This window comes from Nansenia antarctica (genome assembly GCF_963989245.1).
Source record: "Nansenia antarctica genome assembly, chromosome: 7".
Taxonomy (NCBI): domain Eukaryota; kingdom Metazoa; phylum Chordata; class Actinopteri; order Argentiniformes; family Microstomatidae; genus Nansenia; species Nansenia antarctica.
Genome location: NC_137677.1, coordinates 65,058,895 through 65,078,894, shown reverse-complemented (window position 1 = coordinate 65,078,894; position 20,000 = coordinate 65,058,895). Strand labels below are relative to the sequence as shown.

Genomic DNA, 20,000 nt, shown 5'->3' with positions numbered 1-20,000 from the left:
ATGCATTACAATGAGTCTGTCCTCCGATTTCTACCTCCACCAGCCTCCCCTGCTTCACCACATCCCTCTCCCGAGCACAGTGACGTTACAACCCCCTGAGAATGAACCGGCTTTATAATAATGCTACGATCATAATCACAGCGTGACGTTAGAATTATAAGGTTCTATCTCCATTTTTGTCAACATTTTGTTTTTTACATAATCTGATCCATTAGGTGTTTATTAACGCCTGTGTGGTGTTATTATTATTATTTTTTACATTTGTTAGTTAGTAATTAATAAAATACAAAGGTTCCCATCTTCAACTTTGACGCTCAATATCTCTGAACTGCCCTAAACGGAGATAGAACCTTATCATTCTAAACGGAGATAGAACCTTATCATTCTAAACGGAGATAGAACCTTATCATTCTAAACGGAGATAGAACCTTATCATTCTAAACGGAGATAGAACCTTATCATTCTAAACGGAGATAGAACCTTATCATTCTAAGATAGAACCATATCATTCTAAGATAGAACCTTATCATTCTAAGCTCACGCTACTCTGATCTATGACGCTCTCTCACAGGATCCTCAATGACTTTGTCAACCGCCTCCCCAACCTGGACAACAAGAAGGACACGAGAGACATGCAGGTACGCCACTGTCATGTGTGTGTGTGTGTGTGTGTGGGGTGGTGGGGGGTGTGTGTGTGTGTGTGTGTGTGTGTGTGTGTGTGTGTGTGTGTATGTATGTGTGTGTGGGTGTGTGTGTGTGTGTGGGGGTGTGTGTCTGGCTGTGAATGTATACATGCATACCTGTCTAAGAGACTGTGCATCTCAACATCAGCCTGTGTGTGTGTGTGTATGTGTGTGTGCACGTGCGCGCGTGCGTGTGCGTGCGTGCGTGTGTGTGCGTGCATGGTATCCATGGTTACCATAAGGAGGGTAGGTAATCAAATAATAAAGAGGGTGAGGTTCAGTCCCTGGTGTAACACTGGTTGTTGATTGGTTGATCTGGTTCCCATGGCGACCCTCCAGGAGGTGGCCCAGCGTATCTTGGAGGCGGTGGGCGGGGTCGCGGGGTCGTCCCTGGAGCAGACCAGCTGGCTCAGCCGCAACCTGGAGGTCAAAGTTCAGCCTCAGGTGGTGTGTGAGACGGAGGAGCCCGACGACCCGGACACGGAGCTGGACCTCTACGGTAACCATGGATACCACGCACATACGCACACGCACACACACACGCACACACTGTTCGGTTCTAATAGGGTTAAATGCTATATTCTGATCAGCCTGGTTGTAAAGCAGGCCATGCTAACCCATCGCTAGTTCAAACAGACCGTAGTAGACTTTAAACAACAAAGAGACCCGGATTCAATCATGATTCTTATTTTCTTGCAAGGAGAATGAATCTCAGGCCTCTCCTGCGAGAGAGACCCCAGATTCACACTAATCTTTCCTCCTCCGAGCCAGTCTTTTATTCCCAACACAGAAAGACACACATACAGGGGGGGGCCAGCCTCGTGAGGAACACACATGGGTAGGGGGAGGGGGTTTTATGGACAAGTACAGCGTTGGCATAAACAGTAACCTGGGAATGTTTAACATAAGCAGTTTCATGGGAATGTACAGCCCAACACAAACAAAAGCTGGGCCCCTCTCAACACAATGTCAGGAAGTTAAACTACCCAGCTGTGACAGAAGATAAGGAATGGACAGTGGGTGAGCTTGTATGTTTGTGCGGCAGCTTGTCACTGGCAGCTTCCTCTAGACGTAGTAGATGGCTCTAGATATGGGTATGTCTTCTCCCTGCTTCCTCTTGAACTCTGCTTGATTAAAGGCTGGAAGCATTCTGTGAGAGTGCAGGTAGAACATGCTGCTTACTGCCTCTGTTCAAGCTGCTCTATCTTGAGAACAGGGCTCCCATTCTTTGTGAACAGAGAGGACGGCTGCTACTCCATCAGAGGTGATATGGCCAGGTGTTTGATTTCACCATGTCCCGAGATGACCAGAGTGTTCACGGACAGGTGGAAGGCGTCTTGGGCTGCTCCATGTTGGACTGCCTCTGCGTCCTTAACTAGGGACTGGTAGGGCTCTCTGATAATACGGCTGGTGCTTGATCAAAGGGGCTCTGCTCAGACAGTATGAGATGACATTCTGCACACCTGGGACGTACTTGTTGTTGAAGTCGAAAGGGGCCGGATTGGAGACCCACCGCTGTTCACAAGCATCCAGCTTGTGAAACCACACAAACCAGCACAAGGTTGGAGCCTACATCACAAAATAGGACAAAATGTGTCCTCTTTAAAACATTTATATCATTTAACATTATGAAAACATCATTCAAACCTAACACACACACACACACACACACACACACACACACACAAAAACAGGCTAATGTTGAGATGCACAGTCTCTTAGACAGGTATGCATGTATACATTCACAGCCAGACACACACACACACTCACACACTCACACACACACACACTCACACACACACACACACACACACACACACACACACACACTCACACACACACACACACACACACACACACACACACACACACCTAGGTTCAGTTAGAATCAGGCCAATCAAGCAGATCCACAGGTGCCCCCCCCCCCCACCGAATCATCAGGGCAGCAGAAGTCAGTGGTAACCATAGCAACCCCAAACCCTAGAGTGCACCGAGAGACGAGACCTTTACTGTAGCCATGGAAACCTAGCTCTGTTCACCCCCCCCCCCCCCCCCAGCAACCCCAACTCAATGGTCCAGATCATTCTGGGAGAGGTGCCGCCTACCCACCCCTGTTACCATGGCAACCCAGCCTGCCCTCCCCAGCCCCCCCCCCCCACAGGCTACAGGCCTGTGGCTGCCCTCCCCCCCTCCCCCGGAGACAAGAACCTCATACATATTCATATTCATATTCATGCTTAACAACCAGTGTCTGTCCCCATGTCTCTGTGTGTGTGTGTGTGTTCATGTCTCTCTCTCTCTCTCTCTCTCTCTCTCTCTCTCTCTCTCTCTCTCTCTCTCTCTCTCTCTCTCTCTGTGTTCATGTCTCTCTCTCTCTCTCTCTGTGTGTGTGTGTGTGTGTGTGTGTGTGTGTGTTCATGTCTCTCTCTCTGTGTGTGTGTGTGTGTGTGTGTGTGTGTGTGTGTGTGTGTGTTCATGTCTCTCTCTCTCTCTGTGTGTGTGTGTGTGTGTGTGTGTGTGTGTGTTCATGTCTCTCTCTCTCTGTGTGTGTGTGTGTGTGTGTGTGTGTGTGTGTGTGTGTGTTCTTTTCTAAAAAACACTGCACTCGATGAGGACATTGTCATATTCACAACCAAGGCCAGATTACAAGTCCTTCCTACCAGACTCAACCTCTCTATTTGGTTTCCCTCCACTCAGGTTCCTCATTGCTTGCACCACACAACAGAACAGGTTACAGAAACACTTTCACATATCTTGAATGGCTGTTATGTTTACAAAGGAATGTATATAGCACGTCATGACAGAATTGTGAGCCTAATAGTAAAGGACATATCACTCCACTTCCCAGTTACAGTGAAAATGTATACACATGCTTGTGTCAATGCATCTATGTTCAATTTCTGTAATGACCAATGTCACTTTTCACAGTTGTCTGCTAACACACCAGATGTTGTTGTTGTTAATGAAGAGTCCAGAGAGGTGTCTGTATTAGAGGTAGCATGCACCTTTGATATAAGCCTAGAGGAAGCCTTCATGACTAAGGTCATGAAATACCAGCAGCTTGTAGACACCATCTCAGAGCTAGGCTATAGGTGTACGCTATTAGTCTTTATATTTGGCAGTCTTGGACATGTGCACAGATTGGTTGTCAGAGGACTACGTCTACTGGGAATGTCCAAGGGAGAAGCAAAAAGGCTCAGCAAGTATTGCTCTGTCTCTGCGATTATTGGCAGCCGCCAAATATGGCGGAGACGGTGTTACTTGTACCCGTGAGTCTTGTCCTGTTGTATGTGAAAGACATTGTCCATGTCTGTTTGTGAATGCATCCCATCTGTGCCTTCAGTATTTGTGTCCCTGTATACTTGTTTCTATGTGGACAGAAATAAATGATTAAAATGTGTGTGTGTTCATGTCTCTCTCTCTCTCTCTCTCTCTCTCTCCTCTCTCTCTCTCTCTCTCTCTCTCTCTCTCTCTCTCTCTCTCTGTGTGTGTGTGTGTGTTCATGTCTCTCTCTCTGTGTGTGTGTGTGTGTGTGTGTGTGTTCATGTCTCTCTGTGTGTGTGTGTGTGTGTGTGTGTTCATGTCTCTCTCTCTCTCTCTGTGTGTGTGTGTGTGTGTGTGTTCATGTCTCTCTCTCTCTCTCTCTATGTGTGTGTGTGTGTGTGTGTGTTCATGTCTCTCTCTCTCTCTCTGTGTGTGTGTGTGTGTGTGTGTGTGTTCATGTGATAGGTTTGAAAATGTTTTCATAATGTTAAATAAGGTTAAAACAGGATACTCTATATAATTCTGTGTATCACTGTGTAAACTTTGTACAGCCTGTCTCTGGGCTCTGTTAATGATTGTGTGAACCTTGTACACCCTTGTACTCTGGACTCTGTTTATGAACTTTTCCTCACCCATTACCCCTCGTGTTATTGTCCCTGGGCCAACCAGGGCAGAGATGGTCGGCTCGCCCCTTCTCTCCCCTGCTTATCGGATTTCCATGTCACTTTTCGAGGACATGTTTTGGTCGCTCACGGCCACGTCTGTTAATGATTCGTTCTGAACACCACCCCCCTTTTCTAGGAGACTGATAGGATCACAAACTGCCTCCTCCTTTGCATTCTGTATGAGAATAAAAGAACTGGCTAACAGGAGGAGAGATTAGTATGAATATGGGGTCTCTCTCTCAGGAGAGGCCTTATATTCGTCCTCCTTGCAAGTAAATAATAATCATGATTGATTCCGTGTCTCTTTGTTGTTTAAAGTCTACTACGGTCTGTTTGAACTAGCGATGGGTTAGCATGGCTTGCTTTACAACCAAGCTGAACAGAATATAGCATTTAAGCCCAGAACCAACCCAACACGTGTCTCTCTCTCTCTGTGTGTGTGTGTGTGTGTGTGTTCATGTCTCTCTCTCTCTCTGTGTGTGTGTGTGTTCATGTCTCTCTCTCTCTCTCTCTCTCTCTCTCTCTGTGTGTGTGTGTGTGTGTGTGTGTGTGTTCATGTCTCTCTCTCTCTGTGTGTGTGTGTGTGTTCATGTCTCTCTCTCTCTCTCTCTCTCTCTCTCTCTCTCTCTCTGTGTGTGTGTGTGTGTGTGTGTGTTCATGTCTCTCTCTCTCTCTCTGTGTGTGTGTGTGTGTGTGTGTGTGTGTGTGTGTGTGTGTGTGTGGCGGTGCTTCCTGTACCCATAAGCTGGAGACTGTCTGTTTTACAGTAGTGATACTGTATCAGTCAACCCACTGGTATCATCTGGTGTGAATAACATCCTGTGTGTGGCAGAACTGGTTGTTGGCCCAGCATTACTGTAACAGATTGTTTCCATGATATCAAAATGCACTGTTAGTATTTATGTCCTTTAGAATTGTACATGTACTGTATGTGGACATAATCAAAGCATTTAAAATGTGTGTGTTCCAGACTCAGTAGCTCAGACCAGCACCATGGTCTCCTCCTCAGCGCCCTCTGTGTACAGTGTTCAGGCCCTGGCGCTCCTGGCAGAGGTATGGAGTGTGTGTGTGTGTGTGTGTGTGTGTGTGTGTGTGTGTGTGTGTTTATGTGTGGGTGTGTGTTTGGAAGAATGATAGAAAGAGTGTGTGTGTGTGTGTGTGTGTTTGGAAGAGTGATAGAAAGAACATGCATGTGTGTGGGAGAGTGATAGAAAGAGTGTGTGCGTGCGTGCGTGCGTGCGTGTGTGTGTGTGTGTGTGTGTGTGCGCGTGCGCGTGTGTGTGTGTGTCTGACCCTCCCTCCCTGGTCAGGTCCTCGCCCCCCTGCTGGACATGGTGTACCGCAGCGACGAGAAGGAGAAGGCCGTGCCGCTCATCTCCCGCCTCATGTACTATGTCTTCCCTTACCTGAAGAACCACAGGTAACCATGACAACATAATATAATACCACCCTGGTCCCAGGAGCCCCTCCTCCCTCGTCACTGAGACGAGCTCAACCTGGCGGTTTAAATATGACTCTTATCATCAGCTAATCGTGAGCTTAGAATCATAAGGTTCTATCTCCGTTTAGGGTAGTTCAGAGATAGTTCAATAGTTTTGGGATCTATTCATACAACAAGGGACACAGCAGCACTTTCCCGTTTTTCCCCATATTTGTCAGCGTCTTTGAGCCTCGGAAAAGCGCTATACAAATATAATGAATTATTATTATTACTGAGGCATTTCGAAGAGAGCGCCTCAGCCAACGTTGGACCCGGAAACACGTCACGACTTAACAACCGAATAACTGACCTGACAACTGGAATACTATGTATACATTCACAGCCAGACACACACACACACACACACACACACACACACACCCACACACATCGACACACACCCACACACACACACACACACCCACACACACACACCCACATACCCCCGCACACACACACAGACACACCCCCCCACACACACACACACACACACACACACACACACACACACACACACACACACACAGGCTAATGTTGAGATGCACAGTCTCTTAGACAGGGATGCATGTATACATTCACAGCCAGACACACACACACACACACACACACACACACACCCCTAGGTTCAGTTAGAATCAGGCCAATGACATCATGTGACTTTATTAACCAACCAGAGTCTCTCTTCCCCCCAGCGCCCACAACATGCCCAGCTTCGGCGCGGGGGCCCAGCTCCTGAGCAGTCTGAGTGGGTACGCCTACACCAAGAGGGCCTGGAGGAAAGAGGCCTTCGAGCTCTACATGGACCCCCTCTTCTTCACCATGGACGCCTGCTGTACCACCCAGTAAGGCCGTGTTCACACTTGACTTCCTTTTTTTATTTTTAAGAATGCATTCCCAGACTCTTGCTCATCTTTCCACTCCTTATCGGGCCTCCACTTTCTGACATTGTGTTGTCCGAGGGGCCCAGCAATGAAACTGTTTATGTTAAGGTGCATTCCCATGAGGCTGTTTGTGTTGGGCTGTGCATTCCATGAAACTGTATATGTTAAGCTGTACTTTTCCATGAAACTGTATATGTTAAGCTGTACATTCCAATGAAACTGTTTATGTTAAGCTGCTTTCCCATGAAACTGTTTATACTAACGCGGTGCTTTCCCATGAAAACTGCCCTCCCCCTTTTCCATTCGTGTTACAATAAAGGCTGACTTGGAAGAGTGAAAGATTCAGATCGACTTTGACTGGCCCTTAACACGGTCTCTCTGAATCGCTCTCCTTGCGCAAGAAAACTGAGCTCTTTTGACTCTGTGCCTCTTTGTGTCTGAAGTCTACTACGGTCTGTTGAACTAGCGCTGGGTTAGCATTACCTGCTTTACAACCAGGCTGAATTAGAATATAGCATTTAACCCTAGCTAACATTACTTTATTATAAAAGTAACTAGTTACTAGGGAAAGTAACTATTGCGTTTTTTTTTTACTTTTTTTGTACTTTTTTTACTTTTTACCATGGTGCAGAAGGCTAGCCGTGGTGTAGAAGAGCTGACAAGTTAAGGTCAGTCAGCCAAAAAAAAGCTTACCCACTGCCAGATTAGAAGATAAATGTGCCATCTAGGGGACCAAAGTGTCCCTATCAGGAAGAAAATAATTTTGAATTTTTTTTCTGAGCAGGTTTCAGCAGGGAACTTTTCATATGTAGTGCACTTCAACAGACCACAACTGGTAGACATATTGACTTCATTAGGTTAGAGTTGCTTACAACGGACGTGGACAAACATTTAGCCCCGGGACATAAAGTACACATCATGTACGTTTTTACATTTTACCTCAATGAGGTTGAAATAGTGCCTGTACTTCCACCGTGAAAACGCCACGTTCACCTCAGAACACTCGGGACTCGCCATTGCTGCATGTATCTCTCTGATAGTTTGAGTGTGGTGCTGTGCGCGCGTGTGGTTTGTGTGTAGAAACATCCGCACAACACTGAACTATGGTTGGCTTACCATGAAATGTTCTCTACCATAGCCAATCATGATCACTTGCACGGTTGTCTCGCCCCTCCCCTCCCCAACAAACAAACAAAGAACACCTTTGCAGCTGTGACTGAGGTCGGATGACAATGAGAAGCTTCAGTAGTAACTAGTAACGCGCAGCATTGAATTACCGGTAACGGTAACAGCGTTATAACGATGGAAATAATAATCAATTAGATTACCCGTTACTGGAAAAAATAACGCCGTTAGTAACGCCGTTTATTTTAACGCCGTTATTCACATCACTGGTTAAGACTGCTACTTGGACTATACATGCACTTGAGCACTTTATCTTGCACTGTTTACTTACTTATTGAGCCTGCACTGTTTTATTTATTTATTTATTGAATGTTTTCTGTCTGCCCTACTAAGCTGTTTGACAACAACATTTCCCCATTGGGGACAATAAAGGTTTTCATTCATTCATTCATTCAATGTGGGGGCCCCTCGTTCAATCATGAAACATTCTGTGTTGATATCGTCAGGCTAATATGTTGACTCATAACTCAAATCAAATCAAATCAAATTGTATTTGTATAGCGCATTTCTTACAAGATGCAACTCAATGCGCTGCACACAATGAAAATGTTCAGTCAATCAGTCAATCAATCAATCAATACTGACAGAGCCGCGAGCAGGCAAAAGTAAAAAACCTGTATACTATGTAGCCAGGAAAAATTCCCTTGCAGCCCTCTACCAATAGAGCGACTACTAGCCAGTTTGCTTACCAGTACTAACTGGTGTGTTCCACTCCTGTGTCTCCTGCAGCTGGAGGTCCATCATAGACCACCTGCTGACCCATGAGAAGACCATGTTCAAAGACCTCATGAGTGAGTCAAGTCTCCCCAACCTCTTTTTTAAAAAGTTGGAAATGGGGGATGTGTAAGAAGGTTGTGAGTGTGGGGGGGGGGGGGCGGAAGAGGGGTTGTTCAATGTGTAAGGGAGGTGAGAGAGAGTTCGTGAAGCTATGAAGTGACAGAGAGGTCAGAATGAAGTGTATGAAACACTGATGACGTGTTACAGAGAAGGAGCGGAGAGACTGGAGTGGGATGCATTTGACTACTGAAAGTGTCTCTGATTGGATAGAGGGCTAACATGTCACAAGTGTATGTCACGGTACGCCAGAATACGATAGAGAAAGTGTGTGTGCGTGGTGAGAGAGAGAGTGCCACTAGCATGGATACAGAATGATACAATACGACAGAGAAAGAGGGGCTTGTATGTGTATGTGTGTGCGTGTGCGCATGTGTGTCCGTAGTGTGTCACTAGTGTGTGTTTTAACTGGGTGTGTGTGTTGCAGGTATGCAGAGCAGCTCTCTGAAGCTGTTCCCCAGTGCCGAGCAGAAGCCCATGCTGCTGAAACGGCAGGCCTTCGCCATGTTCAGCGGAGAGATCGACCAGTACCATCTCTACCTGCCCCTCATCCAAGGTACAGTACCACCTCTACCTGCCCCTCATCCAAGGTACAGTACCATCTCTACCTGCCCCTCATCCAAGGTACAGGCTGGGCTTTCTGCATATCGTGACGTTAGAATTATAAGGTTCTATCTCAATTTTTGCTCAAAATTGAGTTTTTTACATAATCTGATCCATTAGGTGTTTATTAATGCCTGTGTGGTGTTATTTTTTAAATGTTGAAATTTTTGAGTTAGTAATTAATAAAATACAAAGGTTCCATCTCACAGAACATAATGGAATGTAAAAACTTTGACGCTCGATATCTCTGAACTACCCTAAACGGAGATAGAACCTTATCATTCTAAACGGAGATAGAACCTTATCATTCTAAACGGAGATAGAACCTTATCATTCCAAGATCACGATATTGTGTGTGATTAATGATTCTTTAGTTTCATTCATTCATCATCAAGTTACTGTATAGAACTTTCAGCCTTATGGGGGAGCTCTTGAGGTAGGTGGGTTCCCTAAACAGACAGAAATATATTGTCAGGATAATGACCTGCTTGGACATATGTTATGTTATGTTAATTTTATTTATAATGCGCCCCCCATCCAACTTTTACATCGGCCCGGGGCGCAGCCCGGGTAAAGGAACAGATAAAGACAAAGACAAGGAACACAGAAAGCAGTCAGACACAGACGACTTAAACGTAAATCTCAGGCATACAATTCACAACAAATAGGGAGTAGATTTAGGGAATGTCATTTAGGAAGAGGTGGGTTTTTAACTTGGCTCTAAAGGAGTCCAGAATGGGGGCAAACTTGATGGCAGAAGGGAGCGTGTTCCACAGGGTCGGTGCTATCACCGCAAAGGCACGGTCACCCTTCCTCTTGAGGTTGGTACGTGGGACCCTCAGGCAGAGTTGGGCGTCGGACCTGAGCCTGGGTCTGGGCCTTGAGGAGGTGGACTGGTCCAGGAGGTCCTTGATGTATGGTGGGGCGAGACTGTTGAGAGCTTTAAAAACAAAGGTGCAGATTTTGAACTTCACTCTCTTCTTCACTGGGAGCCAGTGAAGGGAGGTGAGGACAGGGGAGATGTGGTCCCTCATTTTGGTGCCTGACACCAGCCTGGCAGCGGCATTTTGGACTAGCTGCAGGCGGTAGATGGTCTTATCAGGAAGTCCAGCATATAGTGAGTTGCAGTAGTCGAGCCTAGATGAGATTAGCATGAGGACGACCCTCCTCAGGTCGCTGGGGGTGAGGAAGGACTTGATCTTGGCTATGATGCGTAGTTGGTATAAACATGCCTTCACGACGGAGCTCACTTGTCGGTCAAGGTTAAGCTCGGAGTCAAAGATGACACCGAGGTTCTTGACATGTGGTCTGACAAGGGTGGACAGGCTTCCCATGTTGGTGCTGAGCTGAGTGATGGCGGTGGTGTTGCCGATGAGGAGGATTTCCCCCTTGCTCTCATTCAGCTGTAGGAAGCTCTGGGCCATCCACTCCTTCACATACAGGGGCATACCCCCCCACACCCCTGAGCAAAGGCTTAGTTTGTCTTAAGGGTTAGGACTGTGTGTTATTCTCAGATACAAAACAGGTTAACATTACATCATGAACCATACAGTCAACATTCAAGCATTGAAAATTGGATTGAAAGAATTATTGACAAAAGTTCTGTATTGTATTTATTAAAGGGCCAATGTAAGTGATAGATTTATTGTATATGAACCCCCCTTTCTCTTCTCCTCCCTCTCCCTCCCTCCCTCCTTCCCTCCGTCCCTCCTACCCTCCCTCCTTCCCTCCCTCCCTCCCTCCCTCCATCCTTCCCTCCTTCCCTCCCTCCTTCCCTCTCTCCCTCCCTCCCTCCCTCCTTCCCTCCCTCCCTCCCGCCTCCCTCCCTCCTTCCCTCCCTCCTTCCCTGCCTCCCTCCTTCCCTCCTTCCCTCCCTCCCTTCTTCCCTCCCTCCCTCCCTCCTTCCCTCCCTCCTTCCCTCCTTCCCTCCCTCCCTCTTTCCCTCCCTCCTTCCCTCCCACCTTCCCTCCCTACCTACCTGCCTACCTCCCTCCCTCCCTCCTTCCCTACCTCCTTCCCTCCCTCCCTCCCTACCTACCTCCCTCCCTCCCTACCTACCTCCCTCCCTCCCGCAGAGCGTCTCACCGAGGCCCTGCGTATGGGTCAGACTCCCTCCGTCTCGGCTCAGATGTTCCTGATGTTCCGGGTCCTTCTGCTGCGTATCTCCCCCCAGCACCTGACCTCCCTCTGGCCAATCATGGTCACAGAACTGGTGAGGTTCCACCTACCTGACGACCTCACTTCCTGTCAACCTTCTTGACATCCTGTATTCAATTATTAAATTAAAAAAGCGTTATTGATCGCCCGAGGGCCACTTATATTCATGTCAGTCAACTGGCTATAATCTACTTACAAGCGGTTTTAAGTATTTTATTGGTTTTAAGTACAATGTAAAGGTTTCTCTCTCTCTCTCTCTCTCTCTCTCTCTCTCTCTCTCTCTCTCTCTCTCTCTCTCAAATCTTTGCTCAGATCCGCATGTTTGCCCGCCTGCAGAAAGCATTACTGGGGGATAAAGAGGTGTCAAAGTGAGTCTCAGAGTGATGGTTCCATCGAATATTTTGTTATTTTTTATTTTATTTTATTTTATTGAGAGTAAGGCAGATGTTACAGATATACAAAAACAGTACTTTTCTGTTTTTTTTTCACAAAACACAAACATATCCCCCCCACAAAATCCCAAGTGGTACATCCCAGGATGAAGGATATAAATAAATAAATAAAAATGTATAATAATAACAGTGGTGATAGGAAATGAAGACAGTAGACAGGTATAGATAAAAAAATAAAAATAAAGTGCAATTCATTTGTAAGTGAGGATAGATGAGATGGTCGTGTTGGTCTGTGATATCATATCTGTTATGATTGTAATATTATGTCCCTCTCTAGAACGAGATGATGCATCTCCAGGGGGTTTTCGATCGAATCTTTTGCACCCGTTTCAATCTATACCTCAGATCATCATCGTCTCGTGTTTTTCAAGCACGTTTCACTGAGTCTTGATGAAGTGTTTCTCCTGCTAGCTCGACGTTTGGTTGGCGACATTAGTTTCACAAGTTGGTCTTGCACCATTTCCTGTTACTTAGCAGATGCTGGATTGAAAAATCAGGTGTAGTGCTGAGGCACAAATGTGTACATTTCAAGCCTGCAAACTGCGACACTTTAAATGAATGTGCAATAACACTATGTGCAATATGACAACCCTAGTCGTTTTATCTGTACAGTATAGTATAGTGGATAGTGTACATAGCCTTTATTTATGTAAACCAGCTCCTTTCCCTTCTTGTTTTTTTAGTTTTTTTTTTTTCCTAGCACCAGGGGAGCCACCCCTCCCAAATTTTGTTGTTTGGTACCTGTACTATAGCAATGACAATAAAGACCATTAATTCATTCATTCATTCATTCATTCATACTTGCGGAGGAGGCCACGTGGAGGCTGTCGTCTTTCTCCTGCTCACCTCCTGTCTCTCCGTCTCTCTCCCTCTCTCTCTCTCAGGATCAGTAAGGTGATGCGTGGAGGTCTGGACAGGACCGGCGGGTCTCTGCAGTTCTGCCAGACGGACCTGGACATGTTCCTGTCCGCCTGCAAGTTCCTGGACACCGCCCTGGCCTTCCCTCCGGAGAGGATGCCCCTCTTTCAGATGTGAGAGCCTCGCCCTGCGTCACGTGTGCTTAACGTGTGCTTAACGTGTGCTTAGCATGTCCTACTATAGTCATTGAAATACATGACATCAATGCACTATATGGTATGGGATAGACTTGTGAATAAGAGTGATAACTCCCCTTGCATGAGAGCTAAATGAGGCTGAGATGACCTGGCCAGGCCATCTCTTGCGTATTTTAGGAATGTCGTCAGGTAATAGATGAGATTCTTGTAAGAATATAATCTTTGACTGAAACTGTTTTAATCTCCCCAATACTTGTTTTATTTTGACAATTTTATTTAATCCTCTACAATTCCAGGATGTTATTTTAACTTTAACACTAGTCATCAGATTTAGCGGCAACTCTTGACCAAAAAAAACGTGTTTAACGTGTTTTAACGCTTAACGTGTGCTTAACGTGTGCTTAGCATGTCCTACTATAGTCATTGAAATACATGACATCAAAGTTACAGGGGTCAACATGGCCCTTTTTACATAAGGTCAGGCCAGGCACGGTGATGTGGATAAGACTTCCTGTGATGTGCACATAGTCTGGGGGGGGGTCAAAGGTCAGGTGTTATCATTAATACGCCCTTTCATATCTGAGCTCACATGATATTAAAGGCCAAAGGTCACCGTCCAATATCTTGACAGCAAGGCCATCTTATCATACACACTATTGACTAACAGGATGTATGTGTGTGTGTGTGTGTGTGTGAGCAAAAAGGCTCAGCAAGTATTGCTCTGTCTCTGCGATTATTGGCAGCCGCCAAATATGGCGGAGACGGTGTTACTTGTACCCGTGAGTCTTGTCCTGTTGTATGTGAAAGACATTGTCCATGTCTGTTTGTGAATGCATCCCATCTGTGCCTTCAGTATTTGTGTCCTTGTATACTTGTTTCTATGTGGACAGAAATAAATGATTAAAATGTGTGTGTGTGTGTGTGTGTGTGTGTGTGTGTGTCTGTGTGTCTGTGTGTCTGTGTCTGTGTCGTGTGTGTGTGTGTGTGTGTGTGTGTGTGTGTGTGTGTCTGTGTGTGTGTGTCTGTGTGTGTGTGTGTCTGTGTCTGTGTCTGTGTCTGTGTGTCTATCTGTGTGTGTGTGTGTGTGTGTGTGTCTGTGTGTGTGTCTATCTGTGTGTGTGTGTCTGTGTGTGTGTGTGTGTGTCTGTGTCTGTGTGTCTGTGTGTGTGTGTGTGTGTGTGTGTGTGTGTGTGTGTCTACCTGTGTGTGTGTGTGTGTGTGTGTGTGTGTGTGTGTGTGTGTCTACCTGTGTGTGTGTCTATCTGTGTGTGTGTCTCAGGTATCGCTGGGCGTTTGTTCCGGAGGTGGATGTGGACCGGTACAGCGGCCCAGAGAACGGTCTGCTGGAGGGGGAGCAGGAGTGTAAACCCCACGTGGTCCGAGTCCTGGAGGGGCTGACCCAACGCTACGGGGTGAGGAAATACACACACACACACACACACACACACACACACACACACACATTGGTCTAAAATGTTTGCAGTGCTGCTGCCAAATACTTGTATGCTGCATGTTCATCGTCATGGCTACTGCCTTCGTCCCAGTCTGATGATGTCATCCCCTGTCGTTCCAGCCTCTGAACGGGCTGAACGAGGAGTCGTCTACGGAGCCTCTGGAGTTCCCCCTCCTCACCCGCCGCTCCCTCTCCTCCATCACCCAGCTGGTTCCCTTCTTCCGCACCCTCTGCTGTTCCTTCCAGGGCCCTCCACGCCACGGCTCCTCCTCCCCCAGCTCCTCCCCCCAGCCTCCCCCCTGCCTCCCAGTAGCAGAATACCCCGCCGCCAACGCCGACACTGTGCTGAGGAAGCTTGAGCAGATCACTGAGGGAGAGTTCCTGGACTCCATGGAGAGTTACCAAGGGTTTACACTCGGCTGGTCGACTGTCCCTCAACACACACAACAATCTTAGGAGATTTTTCGGCATGCAGGGTTGGTTTACCATATTGAACATACATGCTTACTTCTGCTAACTTACCGATTCAATCAAGCAAAGTAGCAAGCCAAACAAAGTAGATTAACAACAATGTAGTTTAGTTTAGTGAAGCTAAATTGCATGTTTTGGTTCGCTAGCCGGCTAACAGATGGCTAGCTAGCTATATCTATCGACAGTCGACCAGGCGGATGGTGTTGTCACATTTGGAAAAGAAAAACATACGTCTTTACAACTCTCTAGTCAAAAGAACCCTCGAAGAACTGGAAACCAAAACAGAATGTGTTAAACGGGCACAACCACTGGAAGCATTGTTGTATTGTACGCCAGCTAAACTGCAATCTTTTGGGATTTGAATTGTTGAATTGTCTCATGATTTTGTCCAATATATTAACACTCCAATGAATATGAATATGAATGTTACATCCAAGATAGATTCTAGAATCTATCTGTGAACAACCTAAACACACTGGAACATAATTGTGGTTATACAATGGGTTGATGGAGACAAGCTTGGCTGAGAGCTGTTCGAACTTAGCTATGATTTAATAACGATGATGATGTCACAATTAATTGCTCTGAGTACTGAATAGGATACTGTGTGGGTCTGCATGCTGCACTGCATTGTCCTTTGTGTTGATTTGAATTCCATCATTATGTGTTCTTCCAACTCAGGCCTGGTCTATTATCTTTATCTTTACCACGGTTAGACCCCATTAAGTTTTCCTGTGAGAGAGAATCGAGTGAGTTCGGGTCATTAGATGATATAGGTCCTTTACTGAAAAGACTAAAGAGGCAATTGAAAATTGGGTGTTTTGTATATTTATACAAGCTTTTACAGGTGACACTCGTCGTATAAGGAGCTGCAATGTAACACGGGGAAGGAAGGATAGCGGTATCCATAATGACTACTGATTCCATTCCATGGTACTGATATGAGAACCTCTCCCGTTTAAAACGCTCTCTCTTTCACGCAACCCTGTCTGTCTAACCCTCTCAGAATGTCATGTATTCCAATGAGACTGCAGGAACAGGTGAGGGTGGTACTCTGTCTGTGGTACTCTGTTCTACCTGAACATCGAGATGATACGAGGCTTTTAAAGGGTCAAGAAGCCCTGCTTATAGTCAACCATGGTGTCACTGTTAGTTTTTGTTTTTGTGAGTAAATTATAGAATTGTATTTGTGTGTCCTCTCATGTACTCTGCATATTTGTGTCCTCTCATGTACTCTCCAAATGCTCATTAGATATCTGATATGATAAAATGTACTTTGTCATTTTGGTATTTTATTCAAGGGAAGTCTTAAGCTACTGTCTGTTTCTAGGTGTTTCTGGAAATAGTTGGACTCATACATGTCATTATGTTTTGTTCTTCACATTTGAATGCTTAGCTAAATCATTTTAATGTTTAAAGTATCCTTAAAATCATTATTTGTTAATATTAGAAATAATTAATATATCATGGTTTGTAAATAAACATGAAATAAATGTCGCTCAAATCTTAACATTGCTTTGTTTGCTTATTTATTTGCAACTGCCAAATCCAAGAAGAGGGGATGGAAGCACTTTGTATTCTTAAGCCCTCTACTGATGGTGCATTCATGACTGATGGTGATGGTGCATTCATGACCACCTCTGAATTCTTACCTGTGAGCAGTCAAGTGATTTGAGGTCGTAAACTCCATACAAATGGTAAATGGGCACTTATATAGCGCCTTATTCCAAAGCGCTTTACAACGGCCTCTCATTCACACATTCACACACACATTCACACACCAATGGTGGCAAGCTACCATGCAACCACGCAAGGCGCCGGCCCACTCATTGGGAGCAATTTGGGGTTCAGTGTCTTGCCCGAGGACACCTCAACATGTGGCCAGCCGGGGTTCGACCCGCCGATCTGCCAACCTTGCCAACCTGCGCCACAGCCGCCCCAACATTTAGTCCATGGGCCAGAACCGGTACCATCTGAGTGGGCAAAACCTTACCTATACTAAATAGTTTATAGGGTCAATATAAGTAAATTAAATATATGATAGCCTTTCCTAAGGAGCAGCTTTTCATATTTGTGACATTTTGTTATTTTCCCATATTAGCAACTGTTGGAGATTCAGACTTCTGAAAAACATGAATGGTCACATCAGGTCACCCCCATCAGTTTCAAGGCATCCAGACAGACATTGGTCAGTTAATTAGGAAATACCATTTATATCTCTGCTAACTCCCCAGGTCGTAAATATACTAGTAGCCTCGGAACAAGAGGAGGATGACTCCCAGATCAGGGCAGAAGATATCCCTGGCACAGGATCAGCTTGTTAAAATGTTTCGTATATTTTGGTATCTGTTGCTGCTAAAAATGAAGAAGAGTTCTTGAGCAAATTTAAGACTGTTTATTCAAAAAAGCAGGTTACAAAGCATGGCTCTCTCTGGAGCTGGTCATCTGAATTGGTCGCAGGATGTGAAAAAAGAGACAGAGTGTGTTTGTCCAAGGGATTTTAACCCTTTGGCGTTATGCAAATCCCTTCATCCTTGAGCCAATCAAACCAGAGATATGGTCTTCTAACCAATGATGTCCCCTTCTAGGTGTCTGTGTCTCTAGGCTATCCACGTCATTTTAATTTGGTCAGATACAAAGTTGCCAGTGGAGACATAGTAGTTTCTGTCCTGTAAGTAGGATCTTATTATCTTATTATCTTATTATCAGGGGCTATCCTAAGGACTCTTTGGGTTCCTTCTGTGTTAACATCTGTTAATGCCTTGTTGTCTTCCATAACCCCATGGTCTAATGCAATTCTAATGCAATTCACCCTATGGTCTAATGCAATTCTTTTTTTTTTTTTTTTCTTTTTTTTTAAACTTTTTTTTTTCTTTTTTTTTTTCTTTCAGATTTTATCCCTTTTTCACCCAATTTGGTAGCCAATTTAACCCAACTTAGCATCCAATTATCCCCTGCCTATTGCATTGGATCCGCCGCCCGACCCCGTGGCCGGCAGTCCCAGAGGAGGGCGCCAGGCAGACTAGGCTGACTGGCTCCTCGAGCCCAGTACTGTTATTCCGGCACCCCAGGGGGCGGTGTTGCGCGACGGATCCTAGTCCAGAAATACTCCTATACCCCCCCTCGGAAGCGGCCGGCCAATATGCCGCTTCCCGTGTGCCTCGGCCATTATCTGGATCTGGCGAGCCGGGATACGAACCCCGGCCCCGGTGGGCAGCATGCACTAGCGGCCAGTGCGTAGACCGCTACACCACCGCGGGGCGGTCTAATGCAATTCTAATGCAATTCACCCTATGGGCGTCTTGCTGGCTCGGGCCCTAATGCAATTATATCTACCCGTGATCCTATTACAGCCACTGCAGATGCTGGTCAAAAGGCCAGCATGTGTGTGTATCTGTGTGTGTCTGTGTGTGCCCAACCCCTCATGGGCATGTTTACAATCTATCCATTGTGTGTCAGAGAGCATGAAATACACGACAAATGTTTTAGTACAAAGGATGATACTGTAGTGTAGTAGTGGCACGCAGCAAGAAATCGTGAGCTTAGAATGATAAGGTTCTATCTCCGTTTAGAATGATAAGGTTCTATCTCCGTTTAGAATGATAAGGTTCTATCTCCGTTTAGGGTAGTTCAGAGATATTGAGCGTCAAAGTTTTTACATTCCATTATGTTTTGTGAGATGGAACCTTTGTATTTTATGAATTACAAACTCAAAAATGTCAACATTTAAAAAAATAACACCACACAGGCATTAATAAACACCTAATGATGTGGGCGGGTTTATGTCCAAGTGGGGGCGGGGTTATGTCCAAAGTGCGCGGGTCCACGGAGGTGTCTAGCCACTCCCCTCACGCAGCATGCAGGCAGCTTGACGTGATGACCACCGTGGAAGATGGCCGCCCAAACACAGAACAGAGGGGTTCCACAAAGTCAGGTAAAAATGATGTTTTATTCTATATACATTATTATTCTACATGATGTGATGTGTTTGACATGTCGATGCTGAAGCAAAGCGTCCAGCCTCTCCTCCTGTTGTTTTCAAACAGTCATACATTGTAACTGTTTACTGTTGGTCCGCTCGCATAGCAGGACATGTTTTGGGATTACATACGATACTACTGTTTTTTAAACACAAACAAATACCATATTTCGGATACCATTGCATTGCTGAGGGTTTTTGTTATTGTCGTTATCTGGTTACGAGGCGTTTGTTATCAGATATAATAATATAATAGCTATAATAACAGTTACTGTCTGACTCAAAACATGGCTGCGTTCGTAGATTCGCTCTGAGAGCGCCGGAGCGCACACTGGGGTTCAACGGTTACAAAGTAACCAAGTCCAAGTGATTTGATTGGACGAGAGGCGTTCCATGAGTGCTGATCAGATTTCCCAGAGCGTATTTACGAACGCACCCCACCATGGTCATGCGGTGTTGTTGTGACTGCCTCTCTCTGAGAAACTATAATCTAACTATTATATTACTATTATTATAGTGACTAATAATATGATGATAATAATATATGTATTTATTTGTATAGCTCTCTAGCCTAATAAAGGTTAGAAGACAAGCAACATTCAAATAATACATAATGATTACGCAGAGGGATTGTTGTAATGTTGTAGCGCCATTTTGGGTTTGAATTTTCCAAACAGAGCTTCTTTCACTTTCGTTTCCTCACTGCTTTCCATATGTGTGTGTGTGTGTGTGTGTGTGTGTGTGTGCTGCAGTCATCAACACGAGAGCCATACAACTGTGAACTGTGTGTGTGTCTTTCTCTGTCTGCACTCCCCCAAGATCCTTTCATCCCCACCCC

At 45.6% G+C, this 20,000-nt stretch overlaps 2 protein-coding genes across 2 annotated transcripts in view; both read left to right on the top strand.

The window, feature by feature from the left end:
• dop1b (DOP1 leucine zipper like protein B) overlaps positions 1 to 16,393 on the top strand; it is a gene marked incomplete at its 5' end in the record, with an annotated part of 42,687 nt that extends 26,294 nt beyond the window's left edge. The window contains 12 exon segments of the mRNA XM_080537049.1: positions 572 to 638; positions 1,023 to 1,182; positions 5,583 to 5,665; positions 5,923 to 6,032; positions 6,785 to 6,934; positions 8,888 to 8,949; positions 9,420 to 9,548; positions 11,671 to 11,807; positions 12,065 to 12,120; positions 13,089 to 13,235; positions 14,539 to 14,671; positions 14,833 to 16,393. Coding sequence (XP_080393175.1) covers positions 572 to 638; positions 1,023 to 1,182; positions 5,583 to 5,665; positions 5,923 to 6,032; positions 6,785 to 6,934; positions 8,888 to 8,949; positions 9,420 to 9,548; positions 11,671 to 11,807; positions 12,065 to 12,120; positions 13,089 to 13,235; positions 14,539 to 14,671; positions 14,833 to 15,168 — 1,570 coding nt within the window. The 3' untranslated portion in view covers positions 15,169 to 16,393.
• Positions 16,394 to 19,069: 2,676 nt separating this feature from the next.
• The window catches only part of morc3a (MORC family CW-type zinc finger 3a), a 17,591-nt gene continuing 16,660 nt past the window's right edge, over positions 19,070 to 20,000 (top strand). Inside the window, exon 1 of the mRNA XM_080537047.1 lies at positions 19,070 to 19,117. Within this exon, the coding sequence (XP_080393173.1) occupies positions 19,076 to 19,117 (42 nt within the window). The 5' untranslated portion in view covers positions 19,070 to 19,075. The remainder of the gene's footprint in view (positions 19,118 to 20,000) is intronic.